Source organism: Echiichthys vipera (assembly GCF_963691815.1).
Source record: "Echiichthys vipera genome assembly, chromosome: 13".
Taxonomy (NCBI): Eukaryota; Metazoa; Chordata; class Actinopteri; order Perciformes; family Trachinidae; genus Echiichthys; species Echiichthys vipera.
Genome location: NC_139838.1, coordinates 13,910,826 through 13,930,700, shown reverse-complemented (window position 1 = coordinate 13,930,700; position 19,875 = coordinate 13,910,826). Strand labels below are relative to the sequence as shown.

General features: G+C 41.4%; 1 protein-coding gene across 1 annotated transcript in view; it reads right to left on the bottom strand.

The window, feature by feature from the left end:
• Positions 1–1,106: 1,106 nt before the first annotated feature.
• kcnh8 (potassium voltage-gated channel, subfamily H (eag-related), member 8) overlaps positions 1,107–19,875 on the bottom strand; it is a gene marked incomplete at both ends in the record, with an annotated part of 51,482 nt that continues 32,713 nt past the window's right edge. The window contains 9 exons of the mRNA XM_083926014.1: positions 1,107–1,676; positions 5,814–5,893; positions 6,171–6,277; positions 6,679–6,968; positions 8,097–8,135; positions 9,375–9,589; positions 13,652–13,901; positions 15,895–16,094; positions 18,168–18,377. Coding sequence (XP_083782140.1) covers positions 1,107–1,676; positions 5,814–5,893; positions 6,171–6,277; positions 6,679–6,968; positions 8,097–8,135; positions 9,375–9,589; positions 13,652–13,901; positions 15,895–16,094; positions 18,168–18,377 — 1,961 coding nt within the window. The remainder of the gene's footprint in view (positions 1,677–5,813; positions 5,894–6,170; positions 6,278–6,678; positions 6,969–8,096; positions 8,136–9,374; positions 9,590–13,651; positions 13,902–15,894; positions 16,095–18,167; positions 18,378–19,875) is intronic.

Here is a 19,875-nt window from a genome sequence, read left to right as displayed (position 1 = left end):
AAATATGCATCAGTAAATGCCAGGTTCAGCTATGAAACGACTGAAACCCTTTTTTCTTTTTCTTTAAATAGATAGATAAATGGCAAGCTGGATTTCCACAGGGTGACATGCAGCATGTTAATGTGAGTCTACAGGCACTACTCAAAAGGCTCGAAAAGCATGCAGAGAGCAAGATAAAGAAAGAGAGAAAAAGAAAGAAAGAGAGAGAGAGAGAGAGAGAGAGAGAGAGAGAGAGAGAGAGAGAGAGAGTAGGTGTGTGGCAAGAAACACTGAAAAAGAGAAGCAGAGGGAGAAAGAGTTCCTGTGCTCAGTGTGACAGACGACAGCAGGGGCTGTGGTGCCTTAGGCATAACATACCCCCCACCCCCCCAGCCCCCAACGCCATAACCAACTTCCTCCACCCTCCATCCTCTCCTTCCCTGAGGGCCAGCGGTAAAGAGCACAATACATTCCATTTCCCCTCTCACACCATTGTGTGCTCCCAGTCTAACCAGCCCCAACCAGCCACGCAATGGTACACACAATCCAGAGCACCAAGCGTGGGTTGAGTGCGCAAGGAAAGAAGGATAAAAAGAGAGGAAATGGCAGAGATAGGGAGTTGGAGGAAGGACGTTGACTGTGACGACCGCCTCAACAACTCACAATGCTTCCTCTTCCTGTAACCAGCCCATCCGACCTGAAACCATCACTTGCCCTAAGCAAAAAAAAAAAAAAAAAAAGATAGGACAAAAAGAACTCTCTCCTCCTCTGTATCACTCTTGTCCTCCATTATGGCACAATCCCACCTCAAGATAAGGGGGTTGGGGCTGGGCTGTGCCCAGAGAGCTGCCATCCTGCAGCTCCACAACTGCTCCAACTGCTAACAACACTACGTTTCTATAAGGTAAAGCTAAAACACCTAAACCTTCTGTACTTGTTTTCATGCAACAAGATTTTTAAACACGTGCCTTTAAAACAAAGGGAATCTGAGTTGCATCCATGCAAACGTCCTCCAGTGATAATGGGGGACCCCAGCTGATCAGTATTCTCTTTAGTTCAGGAGGATATCCCAAAATAAATCCAGGAAAAAGCGCTGCAGAGCCCAGGAATGTTCAGATGGAGGGCTGCTACAAACCCATAGCTGGGTTGCGGTAGGTGCCCCCAAGTCCAGTTTCACACCCAGAGCTGTCATGAGGGTCCTCATCTCCCTCGTCTTGTGGACTGTGTACCCTTGACCTGATGGGGACATAAACCCCATCTGTGTAGTGGGAAATCTCTGGTGAACTGAGGGGTGAGGAAGGCGGGTGAGGCTCTGTGGTGACAGCCTGCAGTTGAATGGCAGACGAGTTGCGAGTTAGAGGTGCAGTTGAGAGGGGGTACCCCAGCTGGAGGTCCTGGGGTCTGTGTGTGAGGGAGTCCATGTGGCACATCGCACCATGTTGTTGAGGGCTAATGAGCGGAGAAGAGGGCAATGACATGGGCGTGTCCGTCCAGATGGAGACAGTCTGAGATGAGGATGGTGAAGGGTAAGACATAGGAGGGGTAGGATGGGGCAGGTATGTGAGGTGTGCTGGGGAGTAGTGTGTGGGGCAGACTACTGTAGGATGTGGTGGTGATGACATGAGGGTCTCCATGAGTTGGGTCATTCTCTTCATGACTTGTCCCAGTTCGGCCACTTCCCTCCCGAGGTTGCTCACCTGCAGACACAACACAAACCGTCTTTAGTTTTAAAGTGTCTCAGGCCTCATCCATAGGTGGGGCGTGAAATAAAAATGCCAATATTAGGCACTCAAGTGGATGGATAAAAATCTTTAACTTACAATAGCATTTAAAGTTATGATCCTAAGGATTTTAATGAAAGTAGTAGTGACGAAGTCCGCCACTCCATCTCAATTTTATCTAAAAGCCTTACTGTTTACTGTCTGCTCTCTTTACACGTGTGTTTTCTTTTTTAAGTGACTGCCAATGCAAACTGAATATTTCCTGCTGTCGCTGCTTTATATTAAAAGCATTCAACTGGCAAAATTTAGGGTGGCTTCTATTGTGAAGTCAATGATCACACAATGGTAATTTTTTAACATTTTCAATTTTTTTGGACAGCAGATTCATTATTTTTGACAGATTCTTTAGAATAAAAAAAATAGTAAACAAAAGTCTGTTCCTGCTAAACAAGAATTTGATGTAGTATGAAATTTCTTTTGCTGCAGGTTTCATCAAATAAACCAGGACTAAAATCAGGATCACAACTTAAAACTTTTGTAAATACATCAACAAGTACCAGCATGCTTGCCTTCGTTGTAAAGTATGCCTCTCATTGCTTTAAGAGTTTGATTCTGTCACCACCTCTGGTATCCAAACCGATGCTTATAACTCTCAAAGTGGAGTCCTTGACATATACAGAAGTTTACTTTTCTGGTGATAAAATACAGCCACATTTCTAGGATACACCATTTATGAATTTTGTATTTTCAGGTCAGTCGTTCTGGGTCAAAATATTTCTGTCCCCTGCCTGCCATTTAACACCGTGTTACTATAATTGGTCATTACACTGATTATAGGTGCAGGGTGGTGGTTGATTGGTTGCTCTCTGCACGTGGCATGTCCACAGAAGGCATGACCATGAAGCCCTGCCAAGGTGCCATCTGCTTTCGACCAGTCAAAGCACTCATGGCCATTCATCAGGCCAATCATGCACATCAGTGCTACTGGACACACATCAGTCCCCAGCAGGACACAAAACTCCAGGTGGGAACTGCTCCAGTCGCTGTGTGAATACGTCAAAGAGGTGATTAAGTACACTGCAATCACGACAGATCAAATAAGGCAGGAAGCTCTCTTCTTCTTAGTGGCTTGTCACTTAATAGCCAAATGTATATTTAATCATACTTTCTATTCGATTTTGATACCCTTCAACATTGAGGATGTTCCCAGACACTAGATATTAAAAATGATCCCCCCCCTTTCACAAGTCTCCCATCTCTCTCCCTCTCTAGAGTGGTTGATAAAAGCCTGGGTCCAAGCTCTGGCTCTGATAAAAATAGACAGGACAGTCCAATCTGACACGCTGTCAACATGATTCCAGTACTCCCACCTCAGAGACAACCGTCTGTGGAGATAGTCAGACAAAACAGCAGCCATGGATGACCAGAACTCAAGCAGCTAGAGGTACGTGTTAAGCCCGCCCCTGAAATAAGTAGTTGCATCATTAGATCATACAATGCTTATGCTTACTTAACCATGAGAGTTATAAAACATACCTGACTCTGAATCAATGTTTTTGAGTAGTACTAGAGCACAGAAACACAGTAATCCACTAGATTAAGCAACCTGGGTTGAAGGTATAGTGCAGAGCAGCATTTTCTTTAATACTAAAGAGTTTTGATGACAGTGGCTCTGGAAATGTTGATGTACCTGAGACTGTGAGTTTTCAAAGCAGAACTGGAGCATGAGAATGACAAAACTAGCTCAAGCGACGAAGAGCGGTAAATGTGATAACTGTCAAGATCATTTCCAAATTGCAGTCCCAAGAAAAGAAGCACTGAAGAGGGAACCTGAGACAGTTACCTCGACGGCCTCGACCCATATTCAAACACAAGCAGTCTTCCTGGCCAAATTCCCAACTTGGAAAGTCAGAAGAGTTGCATATTATTTGGAAAACCTTTCCTGGAAAGAGGTGCTACAACTTCCCAAAGCTGCCGCCAAAAAATAAACTGTTTTATGGTACTGTTTAGACAAAATCCGTTTCATACTTGCTCATTGCTTTCAGTATTAGGTTTTCTTTCTTACTGTCATTTACAAAAGTAGGTCACCACTTCTGTGTGCATGTACCTACAGTGTGTCTCATTCTCAAGTGAAATTCCGGTGTACTTTATGCAAGCGTTTCTAGCCTCTTTTTGTATCATCGGTGCAATTACTCAGACTGTTCGGGCAATGCTCTCATTCTTCCAGCTCTCCCGTGTAGCTGCACGTTATGATTTCCATGACAAGGTACTGAGGTCATCATGTTAGGCCTCTCTTGAACTTTACTAATACATCTCCCGCTAGAATACACCCTTCGGTGGCGCAGATGTAGCACAAGGTTAAAGGGGGAAGACTAGAGGTCGGAGAGCAAATTTATGATTGTGTTCACACATTCTGTAGTTCATTAAAATGCTGTCACTTATGTGTGTTTCGGGTCAGTACGAGCAAAGACATTAACCTCATCAGCTAGTTGTGTGGATGGCCATATCTCATGTTTCAAAATGCAGTTTTTTATTCACAGGTCTCAAAAGGCATGAATATTTTGGCATGTGTTTTTTTGTTCAGTTGTTAAGTTGTTCAGTTGTTGTTGTCGTCGAGTGGATTTCTACCCACAGTTGAGATGCAATAACAAAAACACTAGAGTGGAACAATAGCTGATTTTCACTGCACTTGCTGAAAAACTGTGCATGAGTTGACCACAGCACTGAATTACAGTACCTTGGACTTATAATAAACATTATGAAACTCCTGTGTGTGCCACATAACAAACAGTGCCCTAATTTGTCATTTATATTTGTTATTTGTGGAGAAAGCAGATAGGGCTTAAACCAACACACCCTTTCCATCTCCTGTGGTTTTCAGAATGGATGGATCCAAGTGAGGATTAAGAACTTACAAGACCATGCTGAGAGACTTCCTGTCAAACACCGCTAACCCACAGAGACACGGAAAGGACAACAGAGCCAATGTGTGTAACCGTGAAGCTGCTGTGTCATTGTCTTTCACACTTTTTTCCCATCATACTCTCATTTGCTTTTAGTTTCTCCTCACACAGTTATTTGCCTTTTCCTTTTTTTTCTCCTCAATTTCCCCCCATTTTTTCTCTCTCTGCCTCTATCTGCTCATCCCAGAATACAGACTGAGGCTTAGCAGGAGGAAGCAAGCGCTTCTTCCTACCTGCCAAAAGTCTAATGTCAATTTAGCCACACGCCAATCAAAACCATAGGATACAGCATGAGAAGCTGTGTGTGTGTGAACCGATTACTTCAGGCTGGACAATGAACCACTAAAGTCTATAAAACATCCAAATATAATACTATACCAGGAGACTGATCAAGTACAGTAGGTCTTTTTAAAAATAATATTATAAAGCATGTCTAGGCGCTAAATAAATACTGTGAAAGTAGCAAAACGCTCAATCCACAGAGAAATGCCCACAGCCTGTATTCAGAAACTGTGTCAACAAACCGTCAGGACTTCTGTACGATTGTGATGTCACAACTATACTATATATAGGTAGCAAGTGCAGCTACAGGGCCATTGCAGTCATTCTCTGGTTGTAGTGACGGTGCAGAGATGCAGAGAGCGCAGATCGGAAGACCCAGAAACGTTGACCAATCAAAGCAGACTAGGCTTTTTAAGGAGTGGGGCTTGAAGAGATGGAGAAACAGAGCGTTTCAGACACAGGGTGAATACAGCTTTATTCAGACAGACAGTATGAGAAAAATAATGCATATCTTTTAACATGAAAGCATGTAAACGTGTTCAAGTAGAAATCCAAAATAAAGATAAGAAGCTGAAAATGAGCATAATATGGGACTTTTAATATTTTTTTCTTTCATTATTCTGTCAATCCTTCCATCTGTCTTGTGCCTGATATGCTGATATCACCATATTGCTAGTGCTTACCTGTCTCTCTCACTCTTTCTTTCTATCTCACACACTACTACACACACACACACACACACACACACACACACACACACACACACACACACACACACACACACACACACACACACACACACACACACACACACACACACACACACACACACACACACACACACACACACACACACACACCTTCCTACCTGCTGGTCGAGGTGTCGCAGTTGTCCTCTTGTCTCGTCTGCTTTAGCTGCTAACTCTGCTGTGCTGATCTGCAGTATATCTGTGACACAAATTAGCGAGTTACAAATCACTCCAAGTGCTGAATAAGAAGTGCCATTTTATACCCAGCAGTTACTGCATCGAGGCAGATAATAAATACTATAGGCATTGACAGGAATGCACATTTACATAAATCACCCTCATTATTCAACACTACTGCAGGGATTTGGGTGTGAATTATTTTGACTTCCCAGGATGTGGGGAGTTGAAGGAATTGTAAATGTTTTTTTAGGTCATATTTGAGGGGTAAGTTGTTGAGTACTGTAGGATGGGAAGACCTGTGGCAGATGCTGAGGCACTGGTTGGTTCATTGTCAGAACAACCTCGGTTGGTAGAGAAGGGGAAAGCCAGGGAGCCCTCATTGTCTTCAGTGCCGTCCACTATTCTGAAGAGGGACAGAAATGTATGTAGTAAAGCTTGTTATTGATTGTAATGTTGGATAACTTAGAAATAATACAAATATTATCAATGAATAATACACATATTGTTGAATTGTGTTTCCGTGGTCTTAAAGGTATAGTTCAACATTTTGAGGAATGTGTGTATTTAAGATTGATATTACTAGTAGCATTTATATGGTAAATATGAAGTTACAGCCAGAAGCCGTTTAGCTCACTTCCCAGGATAAATAAAAACTGGATACAGAGGGAAACAGTAAGCCGAGCTCTGTCAAAAACATTTGTCTTGAGTGCCCAGCCCTTTGTTAAAGAATGCTGAAAAAAATCGACCCAAAACAGAGTCACAGAGACACAGGCAGACGGACAAATCAATGGCGATCAAACTCACCTGGGGCTGAGGTTGGATGGGTCTAAAGCAGTGAGAGTCATTTCCTGGATCTTCCTTTGAGACCTTCTGGAGCTCTGTCCAGTCGTCTTTTGGCTGGATCGGCTCAGTGGAGACTTCTCACCCGTGTCCCCGTGGTTCACCGGCCGGTTACGTTCCGATGACAGAGACACAGACATGGCCTCGTCTTCCTCCTCCTCCTCCTCCTCCTCTTCCTCATCCTCATGTTCACCCTGTGCTTCTATGATGGGAGGATAACCTTGAAGCACTCGTCCGTTTCTTCTCACCCCAGACTGGAAATAAAATGTAATTTTGAAATACAACAAACGTAAGTGTGGATACTAGGAGGCCTTTTGAAGAAGCTACGGAAAAAGCAGAGAGGTGAAATGAAATGGAAATCTAAAAAATGCAGATCTGAGTCATTTGAAGCATCAGCCTTGGTGTTGTCATATGCCTCTTTCTTTAAATCCAGCGATTCTCTACAGCAAATTTTGCCATTCTCATCTGTTTTCCTGCGTCCTCCGAAGATGCTGAATACACTAAGCTGTATTTGTACAGTTAATACCATGACCCTGAAATACAAAGAGAAGTCTTTACACATAGATGTGCACTTATGCACTTCTAAGTGCAAGGAGCAGACCACTCAGCTGGATTTATGAGTGACAAGGTTGACCAAAAAATCCCCAGATCAACATTTTAGACTGAAACTGTGACCTGCAGAGTAAGGTAACATTAATGAACTCTGACATCAGTATTGTGTCCTTTTTTGTCAAGGGTCTGCATGGATACGGATGAACATAATATGAGGAAATGATTAGGTAATAAGAGAAATAAGGACCACAATAACCTATCGATCAGCGGCCTATGACCCAACTCTCTCGGAATGATGGCGACACCAGCGTGAGGTTAATGGCCCTGATGGCTGAATTGATTTTATTGTGTAGAATATCTGACTACAGATTATTATATTTGTGTTATTTGTAGAGATTCTGAACATTCAAAGAGCAGCAAGGCTCTGTATTCTGGGGCAGAATGATTAAACGACTGCTAAACTGTCCTGTGCAAAATTGCTAAATTTCTTCTCTATCATCCTCCCTACCTAAAAAAAACCCCTCTCCCTTCATCAGAATGATTAATTCTAAAAGAGTCCATTATCGGTGATGGAGGCCTCCTGCCAGGTCGCCCTGCAGACTTTTAACAGGGATGGAAAAATTGATCTGCGGTTGAACGTTAATTTGAATTTCATTATGTTCTATTGCGGGCGGCTTAAAACGTTGCCGGCTGGTATCAACAAACAGGGTGAGGTGATCGACGTCTGACAAGCCCTCTGAAGTAACGGTACCTGTGACAAAGTGGGGGTATATTGCCTTTATATTGTAAATCATAAATCAGTGTTTGAGTGTGTTGCAGTGGTCCGTTACCTGAGTATCTAGTGCTGTTGTGGAGAGGCGTGCCTTAACCTGGTGGAGAGTCAGAGAAGAAATATAATATACAGCGAATGAACTGCAGGAAAGAGCAATCAAGATGTGGCCTTTCTTCTCTCAGCTTTAAATTACAGAAGAGCTATTTCACAATGCTCACCAGTAAATTATTTTGGCACAAGAAGACTACAGTATATGGCTTGCGGTTTTCCCATGATGAAAAATAATCCACTCTATCACACTGATGCTATTGTGTTGTACTCATATATAGTACTCTATATCTAAGCAATCTCAACCTCTAAGCCACAAACAGAACCTCCATCCTGAGCTGCCTCCTTCCTCCCGTGTTCATTTAAACTAAGTCCTGAGATTTGGGCTGCCCCTCTACACATTGACTTCACTTTAAAGCTCTGTAGCAGGTAGTGTGTGTGTTTGTGTGCGTGTGCGTGTGTGTGCATGTGTGTGTGCGTGTGCGTGTGCGTGTGCGTGTGTGAAAGTGGGCCAGAGGTGTTTGGACTGGAGACAGAAACACCTGACTGTAATTACAGCAGCAGAGCTCCTCAAAGTACCACAGCCGTTTTTGCCCTCTTTTTTTGCCTTCTCTCTCTCTCTGACACACACACACACACTCGTACACACACACACACGCACACACGCACACACGCACACACGCACACACGCACACACGCACACTCTTATTTTAAAACTTTTCACCTCTTGCTTTCTCCAGCCGCCCTCAAACTCCAGTTCTTCTTGCCTTTCTCTTTACCCTCACCCAACCCATCAGTCATTCCTACACATTATAACAATACCTTCATTCATTATACAGACAAATTGGCAAGTGTGTATAAAGTGCCTGTAACACACCGCGATGCTTGAGGCTCAGTTATTTCAGTTTTTTTGTTTTCAATGCAAAAGAAAAATATTTACAAAATCAGGATCTATCAGGGTTTATGTAGATTATTAAAACATGGAGAAAATCATATTAATCACAAGTTAAGAATAAAAACATTTGAGGATATTTGATAGATTTATTATAATTCAAAAGAATCTGCATGACCATGAAACTAATAACCTAAGGGTGCATAGGGGCATGAAATATACTGTAGGTGAAAATCAGTTTGACCGATCAGCTTTTTAAAAAAACTGTGTATTTTTGGGAGAAAATCTGCAAAAAAGCAGTCAAATCATCATTCATACTGTACTGACACCCAGCAGAGACAGCAGCATCTTTGACAACTTCACATTTAGGAATCAATACTACTTGGATGGACTTACGTGCGTCTCATGTCCCTCCCTCAGGTTGTATGTGAGATCCTGCTGGATGTCCTGAACGAAGCGGTGTGAGTATTCAGGGTAGAGGTCCAACACCTCGTACAGCCCCCTCAGGTTAACACACTGCAGGTCACAGTAGGTCAGGGCTTTCACATCCGCGTTGGTTTTTATCACTCGGTCATCTAAAGACAGGTTCGCTCCGATCAGATCGCCTTTACCTGTTCAGAGACAGACATGGACATGGTAGATCAGAGTAAGGGTCACAGCATGATGTTTATTCTCTGGTAAAAAGGGTTGAGGATGCAGACTCATTTTTCAGATGTTCCATTCATGAAAGTGTTTCTGAGGGAGAGCACAGGTTGGAGTGTGTGATGGGTGCTGAATCAGAAATCACGCTGAATGGTGCTGAGGCATTAGGAAGGACCACTGGTCCACCTGCCCTCATGTCAGCACCCGTCTGTGACACAGGCACGTCTACAGGCTAGACTGAATCCCTACCCTATCTGAATTCCTTACTATCTCCAAAGGTGCTGTTCTGTACCTGGCCCGACCTTTGACCTCACTGTCGAGTCACAAAGCAAAACACTAACAGAACGGATTAGTAGGTTGTTCGTGTTATTACAAAAAATAAAAAAAAAGTCTAAAAGTCATCAAAGTAAAAAGTCTTTAAGTCATCAAATAAAAAAGTAAAAGTTAGTTAATTTTTTTTTACGGCCCTGGCAACCCGAACTATTGCTAAAGGGATTGTGCTATTGTGTTCTGTAAGGTGTCCTCAGGTATCCAGAAAGGCGCCAGCGAATAAAATGCATTATTGTTATTTTTAATATTATTATTATTATTATTATTCATTTCTTATAACTGGTCTACAAAGCATTAATCAGTTATTTATCAAACAAGAATATGGTATCCTCTGCCTGCTATGACTTAAAGTTTGGTTTGTATTGTTGCCATTTTGTTGACTGGAAAAGAATATTATGCTTTCCTTTTCCATTTTCAAAACTAAACTCTCTTAGCACTATAAATATTTGCAACTTAGTATACTTCAAAGTACACTGAAACACAGCTTACAAAAACTTACTAAAAGTGCACTTTTATAAACTTTAAAACAATACTTCTTGAAGTTTATAAAAGTGCACTTTTTGTAAGCATGTTTAAATTCACTTATAATGAGGTGAAATTACACAAAACATACAAATGTATTTCAAGGCACTTGAAAATGATTATACTTTTTACAAGTGCACTAACTCACCACCATACGCAAGTACAAGTTACCTACAACTAACAAGACACTTACAACAAACTACTCTTTTCACAAGTACACTGAAATATCCCTTCAAGTATAAGCACAATTAGTATCTATCTATTTTTAGTACATTTAAGTTGAACTGTCTAAAAGTATATGTTTAATATTCTTTAAACGAAGCACACTTTACAATTAATTAATGCATTCTAATACATTAATGTATTCCTCTTTGTGAATGAACAGAACATAACCGTTCACAGTTACGTTATAGTCTATTATTATTATTATTATTATTTGTGAAACAACAGTCACTCTCATTGCTTTTAGTAAATGTTACAGTTTGAATGAAGTTGTCCTGACAACTGTTCCTTGTTCTCTTTAAACAGTATGTGCAGGATGAAGCCGTATGAAGTACCACGTTAGTGTCAATGCCCCTTAAGCAGTGATAAAATATTCATTATGATCACTGTGAACTCTGAACGCTGCTCAATTACAGCAAGGCTGATGGAGCGGCAGTCGTGACTGTTCTTATTCTGCCCCTCCCCCTCTTTCTCAGTCCACTTCCTCTCACCTCATTCATTCCTCTCTCCCCCTGCTTTATAAAAACACTTTGTCTTCTCTTTCCTCATAACTGCTTCCATTTCTGTAGTCATTCTCTCCTCTTCGTTCTCTTTTCTTTCTCTTAATTTCTCCGTTTGCTATCCTTCCTATTTGTCCTTCTTTCCTTTCCTTTGTTCCCAGGTCATTACGTCCTTCCCTGCTTTGTGTTTTCGTTCCTCTCTTAATTTCCGTTTTCACTCTTTCATTTCCATCTGTCATTACTCCCTATCTTTTTTTCTTCCGTTTCATTCCTCCATATTTTCTCATTTCTTACCTCCATTCCTGCTTTCCTTCCTATCACCTCCCCCCTCTGTTTTTGTTCCAAATCCCTATTTTCCTTTGTTTACTTATTTCTCTACTTTGTGCTTGTTTTTCTCATCTCTTCCCTTCTTCATTACTCACTTATTCTAGTCTTTTTTGTTTTACTTCCTCTCTTCTTCTCTTCTTCTTCCACTTTTCAGAGTTTGTTGTTCATTCCTTAATTCCTTTCTGATTTTACTTCTTTCCTTCCCTCCACCATGTTTCCCCTTTCCCCATTTTATTCCCTCCTTTTCAGATGTCTTCACTGTTTTGTTTCCCTCCCTTTTATCCTCCTTCTCCATCTTTCTTCCACCCTGTAAGTCTTCCTTCATTGCAAGCTTTTCCTCCCGCTTTCCTTTCTTTCTTTCCTTTCGTCCTTCCCCACCTCACGTTACCTCATCTTACCTCAGCTGTATTCTCTGCTCTCTTCCTTTCCTTTTTCTACTTCTGCTGTCCTCCTCCTCCTTTACTCTCTATACAGTACATACCTCATTCCCTCTCATCAAACCTACATTCTCACCATCCTCTCGCTCTCTCTGTTTCAGGTCTCCACATGGCCTCTCTCGCTCTCATCCACTCTATTAGGAGGAGCTGAGCTGTGTCTACAGACTTGAGGTGTGACAAATGAAGAGTGGGCTGGAGGCACACAACAACGAAGAAAGAGAAACCAAGCTTTTTCCCCTTTAGTCGGACAGTCAATGTCAGCCTGACCTTCTGCACCGTCAGCACGCACACACACACACACACACACACACACACACACACACACACATGCACCCACCCATCCACACAAACACCACTCTGAATAACAGTAAACAATTACACCTCCATACACACACAGGCTCAAGCATATGCAAAGCAAACGTTCTTTTTCAACAGAAAGGCACACACACACACACACACACACACACACACACACACACACACACACACACACACACACACACACACACACACACACACACACACACACACACACACACACACACACACACACACACACACACACACACACACACACACACACACACACACAGAGAGAGCACACACATTTATAGATCTAGATCTGGAATAGAAGTTTGTATTCAGATCTTTCTCGCTGTCTCTTGCTGACTCACACATGCACGCACGGACAAACACGTCTTGTATATTTCATGTATATTTTATATAATTTAATCTACTTTTCCTTTTATGATGAATGACTCATGACTCCTGCTGCATTAATAGCACAACACTATCTATAAAAATGATGATTATTATAATGATTATTATAATAAATTAATGAATAAAGACACCCAAACAACTTTGGATATAGCTGAATTGCAGCTTTAGCAAATGTTTTTAGAACCTTGTTCCTCTATTAATGAGAAGCCAATTTCTTTTTTAGCATCACAAAAATCTGCTGATATCAGGGTTATCCCACCACTGAAATACACCTTTTATGTTTTTTATTGCTTTGTTTCTGTTCTAGAATGCTCAAAGCTGGCAGCTGATATTGTAATTAGCGGCTGCGAACAAAATTGCATACAAATTTGGCCTTGGGTGCTGTAGAACGACTGATTTTAACTCTACCTGCCATGAATTGGACCGGACAGCACTAAACTGGCCTCGACTAGATGGAACTAAGTTTACCCGACTCTGGTCAATTGGACTGATGAAATGGGCCAGACTGTACTGGACAACACATTAAAACAGGACAGCACTGAATTACAATGCTGTAGAATCACTAGACTGTAGTGGCTTAACCTGGACAATTATGGGATACTCCAAATGGTATAGAGGTAGTATATAACATAATATAATCTGCAGTGGCTGAATGTTTGTTCTCATCTATGCTCACTTGATAATTAACTCTGTCATGTCACCCAACATCAATTAAGAAACTAGCTCCCCCATTTTGCTTTACACAGCTATAGAAAAGTCTTTGGCTCTTACTGCTAGAACATGAAATAAATGTCACCTAACTAAAGCTAATTTTATGGGACTTTAATAACAATAGGCTCCGAGAGTGAGCTCTGAGAGTGAGCCTTTGCCTTTAGGACACTGTGAACAATGGGTTCATTTACAGACCCAGCTTTATTACAATGAGTCACACAGTGCATTGTTGCCCCCCCCCACCCCCCATCCTTTATCGTACCCAGGATAGCCAGCACCATGCTGTCTTTCAGCACCTCCATGGAACCGGAGCAGACAAAGAAGATGGCCTGGAGTGCGTCCCCTTGTCGGAGGAGGTACTCTCCTGGAGCGCAGAAGGTGGTCTTGATGTGCAGTGACAGGGAGCGCAAGCAGCCGCGACTGGCGGAGGCAAACAGAGACAGCTCCAGGATCTCCTTGTTAAGGTGCATGGTAATGTCAGATCGCAGCTCATCCGGAAAGTCCTTCAGCAGCTGTAAAGATGATGGGAGGGAGAGAGGGAGAGAGAATGAGGAAGCGTGCAAGAGTGAGGAGAGTACGACAGCTGTGAAAGCACAGCCATGCTGCAACTCAATGATTACATTTGCAGCCTTGGTTGCCTTTGATTTGATCCTTAAGCTTTTGTTCCACTGGAAACATTAGCGTCAAGTCAAGTTAAGTCTATTTACATGGCCCAAAATCAATTGTTTGCCTCAGAGCATTTTACAATCTGCACAACACGATACCCTTTACCCTCTGGGAAACCTCCTCCAAAAACAATCAGAAACCTCCCTCTTCCAGTAAATAATAACATACATACAGTATACATATATATATATATATATATATATATATATATATATATAGGATTATATAATATATATATATTCATTTACAAATATAAAAAAATATTGGTTTTCTATGTGCATTTAAGAATAAGTCATTAGAATGTTGATGTTAATTAGATGCTGCTCAGAATAAACACGTCTATGTCAAAAACACAATCTAACAAGTATTTTCTAATATGCCATAGTAAAAATCAACATAATGTACACAGTTGCTATACACATAACATAAACATAGCAATACGATGTGGACTGGAAAAGCATCTATCTCAATTAAAAAAAATAGTCAAAACATTGCATATAATGTTTATGTCTGTCTCCTTGTTGGGACTAAGATCTGGAGCTTCCCGTCACATACAGTCGATCAATGAGTCATCAGAGCCCGGCTGACTTTAATCAACAGGCCCATCTATAATTCATCTGTCTGGGATTCATCATCATCACTCCATCTAAGCGCTGGTCTGGGCTCTGACAGCTGTCTCACAGGCATTCACAGCCTGAAGGGACAAGCTGCTATCAGATTACTAACTGGCTGCCTCTGTTTCCCTGGGTTTGTCTAGAAAAGTGGTTGTGTTTGTCTTTTCTCTAAGCTTTCCTCCTTTGTACTTTGCACTTAACACCAGTGTAACTTCAACTACAAGCAGTCTAGAAAAGGGTCTACAAGGGTTTTTACTCCAGGTTACAAAAGACCCTGTCTGTTCTTGTCTTCTGTCCCGTCTTGTCAGTCACTGCTGAGGGGAAACATCACGCTCATACATTTGGGAGGACCATGTAGTATCGATCATATCATCACTCTTATGATGAGTTTGAATGATCACTGAGAAGTGATCTTTCAAATGAATTATTGATTTAGTTGTATATGTGCCTGCAGAAGCATTTCAATATTACTCTTCACCTCAGTGGCTATCTTTATTTTGGAGGCCCTTCCCTACCTTCACAATATGCCACTGCAAAATTAATTTAGAACCCCCCCTTCAATGGACAGTGACAAATAGTAAATGTAATGACCTCCTAATCGGTTAACAGAATATGAAACTCATCAATATATGACAATACATCAACAACAAGTCAAGACAAAGCTAGGTTTTGGGTGAGGTAGGCCACAAGCTAATTTGAATACTTTGTCTTCCCAGCTTTTACGTGATTAATAATATTGGTCCTTTATTTATTGTATGTTTGTCAATATCAAGTAAAAGATACGTGAGAGAGCAGACTTAAGTATTCCCTGAACGGCACGCTGTCGTAGTCTTGTTGTTTGAGGTGTAGTGCTGCTGTCCATGGTGCTGATCATGCAATCGTCACAATGTTTGTTTTTCCCTAATAACTGACTCAGGTCTTGGAATATTTGTGTATGAATTGTAAGGTTTAATAGTGGGGTGAGACTACATGACTTGAGCACACTTAGCCATTCTCTTAAATATAGTATATCACTGTATAGCATGACACTTCACGGTAGTCTTTTGATACATAAGCCTAAGTAATATTAAACGGTTCAAAATGAATCCAGTGTTGCATTACAAAGTCTGTCAGGGCCTGCCCCATAAAAAACAAATATGCTGCATATTATTACTATTTGTTAAGGTCATGTCTCCTGAGGCGAGGCAAGCCCGTCCATTAAGGCGTCATATTGTGCATTTGGTACCTCATTACAGTCGATGCCGTTGTTGACCGACCAGGTCGTCTGAAAATACTCCAACATCCGCTGCTTGAGGCTCTGTGGCAGGTGATGGACACGTATGAAGTCCTTGAGGTCTTTGGTTCTGGTGTGGTACTGGGACCAGCGTGAGTACATCCTCTGGATAATGGCTGTCACATTACCAAAGACCAATGCGTGCATCAGTGCTGCAGATGTCGAAAGAGAGGAGAGGAAATGATAAGGGAGAGTTAGCAAGAGAAGGGAAAATGGAGCAAAAGCATGAATATAACAGAGTGAAACAGACTGACAATCGATTGTCAAGACAGGGAACCAAAATAAGAAAAAAAACTTTTAGATGCTTTTATAATGGCAGATGCATAGCTCACTGTAAACTCAACAGTGCAACTTTCATAGGATGACTAGGATATGAACAAATATCCTACTAAACTTTCCTTTTTGATAAAGCTTACAGCTAGGGCTTACGAGCAATGTTGTTATTTTTAAGCTGATTTTGTTCTGCTTAATGATGCTGCTATAGGCCTAGTCTGCCGGGGGATAATACTTTTCCAGATACTCTGAGCTTCTCTCCTCTCTGTCTGTATCATTCATGTCTCATCAATGCATGTTACTAAGTCACTTCTTCCCCAGAGTTGTTTGTGCTTTGTTGTTTCGCAGGTCTCTGCTGATCGTGGTGGTGCCTGCTGCTGTGGTCCTGCTTGACGCTTCCTGCTGCTATTATAATCTATAACCTTAGCTGTGCTTGTTTCTACTATTCTGCTGTATTAACTGCCAAAACATATAAGTCATATTCACATTACTTTAGATATTATTATAGTTACTGGATGTATGTCTGTCTCTGTCTTTGTGTCTGTCTTTGTCTCTCTCTGTCCATTTGTCCGTCTTTTCTCTCTTTCTCTCTCCTTTTCTTCCCCACAGAGCTGGGTCTGTCTGACGTTCCTGCCTGTTATTGGGAAGGTTTTCGTTGCCACAGTACTTTACGGGGGAATTGTTGGATCTATGTAAATCATAAATAAGTCATAGAGTGTGGTCTATACCTAGTCTGTAAAGTGTCCTGAGATAACTTTTGTTATAATTTAGCACTATAAATAAAATCGAATTGAACTATAATACTGCTCCAACCAGGTCAATGGTGCAGTAGGAGACACAAGGAGCAGTCATGTCTTATTTCCATGTCTTCACGTTCAAACAGACCTCTCCAAAACCTAGTTTTAGACAAGTATAGTATGCTTGCAGTCATTGTCAGTAGATTTTAATAGAAATTGGGTAAGTTTGTACTCGATTAAGTGCTTTAATGTAATGCTAAAACCATATTTAGATTATTAAAAAAACAAAACATTTCTGCCATGTAAATATGATTAAACATGATTCCTTTCTGTCAATTTCTGTGATCAAATAAATAGACAAACCAGTCAGACAGCTGAATATTCCATTTACATTCATGTATTGCAACCTCCCATTCAGGAAGGAGAGGAGCTGATTTGATTGGTATGACAGATACCTGCCTTTTAAAAGCCCACAGATAATGCATTCTCCTAATCTCATTTAGTTTCAGGCTGCGTTGCAGGTATTCTGCACACCTCTAGATACAAAAGCACCATACACAGACTACATGTTGAGTGTCAATGTTGTGTCACGCCTCCTTTTTCCTGACATGTGCTACTGATCAACAAAAATTGAGCTTTAAAGTCATTGTGTTTAAATCTGAACCATGTTGAGTTGATGTGTTGTGGTGAGGTAGATCAAATTATTGCTTTTCCGGTGTACAGTTATTCGATTCACTCATGCATTTGACCTATGCTCTGCTATAAATATGACCAGGTGCTTTGTCTTAGTTTTCATTTTGTGTTAACACACAAGGGACAGTATGGGTGTGGGTGTGCATGCAAACACACGCATGCGTGGTGTTCTTCTGTGACTGCTCATGCCCTCAGGCAACCAGGGACATTTCACATTTAGCCGAACAGGGAGTGTCCATGGGGAAAACCCCCACCACGGTGACCTCTCTTCATCCCAAAAAACAAACCTAGTGTAACGATCCAGATTAAACTGGATCAGCCCATCTTGCAAAGGTCTGTTTCATGTACATTACACTCTCCTCTGGAAGATAATGGAACTGCGTACATGTCTGTTTAAAATCTTATTTCCATGCTACTATTGAATCTTCAAAACAATACATCATGGGTTAGCAGTAGATGAAAATATTTTTAGAATACTGTGCTTAAGATACACATGATTGTTGATGTGTGTATTCTGTGTACCTCCAATAAGCATGACGCAAATAGAGAAGATCTTCTCGATGTCGGTGTTGGCTGACACGTTGCCGAAGCCCACGCTTGTCAAACTGCTAAGGGTGAAGTACAGTGAGGCGATGTAGACGCTGCGGATGGCGGGGCCGCTGCTGGTCCCGTTCACACCTCCTATGGCATAGTATGGCGACTCCAGACGCTTCCCCAGCTCATGGAGCCATCCTGTTTTTAAGATGGTGTAAGAGTGATGAAGGATGGAGGGACAAATTGATGGTTAGAGCTAGTAACTAACACTCTCATTGTGTTTTCCAGGCCAGTAAGATTGGTCTTTTTTTTATAATGAGCTGCAGTGGTCATCTCAAAGCTTAGTGAAACATATAAATACAGACCAAGCTGACAGCATTGTTTCCTAGTTATGGAAAGTCTGGTAAGCAGTGTTTTCCTCTGTACTGCATCCAGAACAACAGATTTAACAGCACAAGCAGATCAGATGCTTGGGAACCAAAACTGATCCCTGGTCAGTGCAATGTGCAGACATGCAGCTTATCCCAGGAGAGTCTCCTACAGACACTGATGAATGGTAATTGGATGGAAGCCCCTCACAGCTGCCTGACTTCAACGCTCAGTTCAGCATCAGGAACACATAATTAGGATACAACACATTAATCCTGCCTCATGCACTGACCTGTTATTTTATGACACTGAGACACAGTAATTGGTGAAGAGAAATCTGCATTATTCTCATGACCCAGTCAATGCTGACCCGGAACCAGTTATGAAGACATCGGAGCGAGGTAATCGCAAGCAAGGCAGCTCATCGATACTGACCAGTGATCAGCCCGTAGGGGCCTCATTATATGAGGGACCTGGAGGCTGAGGGGGAATTACGAGAGGAATTGTGTCACTTGTTCAGTCAATTTTACAGCACAAACAAGCACCTGCATGCAAGCACACACACAGCTGATGTAAATGTTGCTCTCATATTTCCCCTTCAATACATATTTCATAACAGACTTATGAATCAATCAAATCGATGAGGAAATCATGAACTTAATTTATCCGTTTACAGAAATATTAAGGAGCCCAGACAAACAGCAGGCAGTACTGTCTCTGGAAACTGCAAACACCCACTTAACATGATGAGGCCATAACAAGGACCTCTCAATTCAATATCATGTGCCTCAAACCCACATCTATATGACGTCTTTTCGATGGCTCATATAACTACAGTGAATCTATACTTGGGTAAAGTGCTTCATTATGATAGATGGTTTTTATTCTAATAGTAATATAGTAGTAATATATTATAGTAATAATAGCCTAATAGCTTGAAGGCCCACAGGGATGGGAATGATGAAAAACAGGTCTGCTGGTGAATATCTCGATATTACCTGCAGGTTTCATGCACTGATAACTTCTCAGAACCACTGCTGATTCGGAAATAATGAGCTATGAAACTGCAATGCACCAGAGTATTGACACGTAAACCCAGCCCCACACATAACATGATAGGAGGAAAGCAGAGTAGGAAAAAAGATTGAAAAAGGACTCCTACATAAAATATACGTTGTATTCATGTGATCAAAAAAGTGAAAAATGACTTATTTTATTAATGCCAGATGATCAATAAAAAAATCCAACATTTTAGCTTTATAGCCTTTATTCTGAGCCACATGCCATGAGCCATTTATTCTACAGATTTTTGCTCATAAAAGCCCAG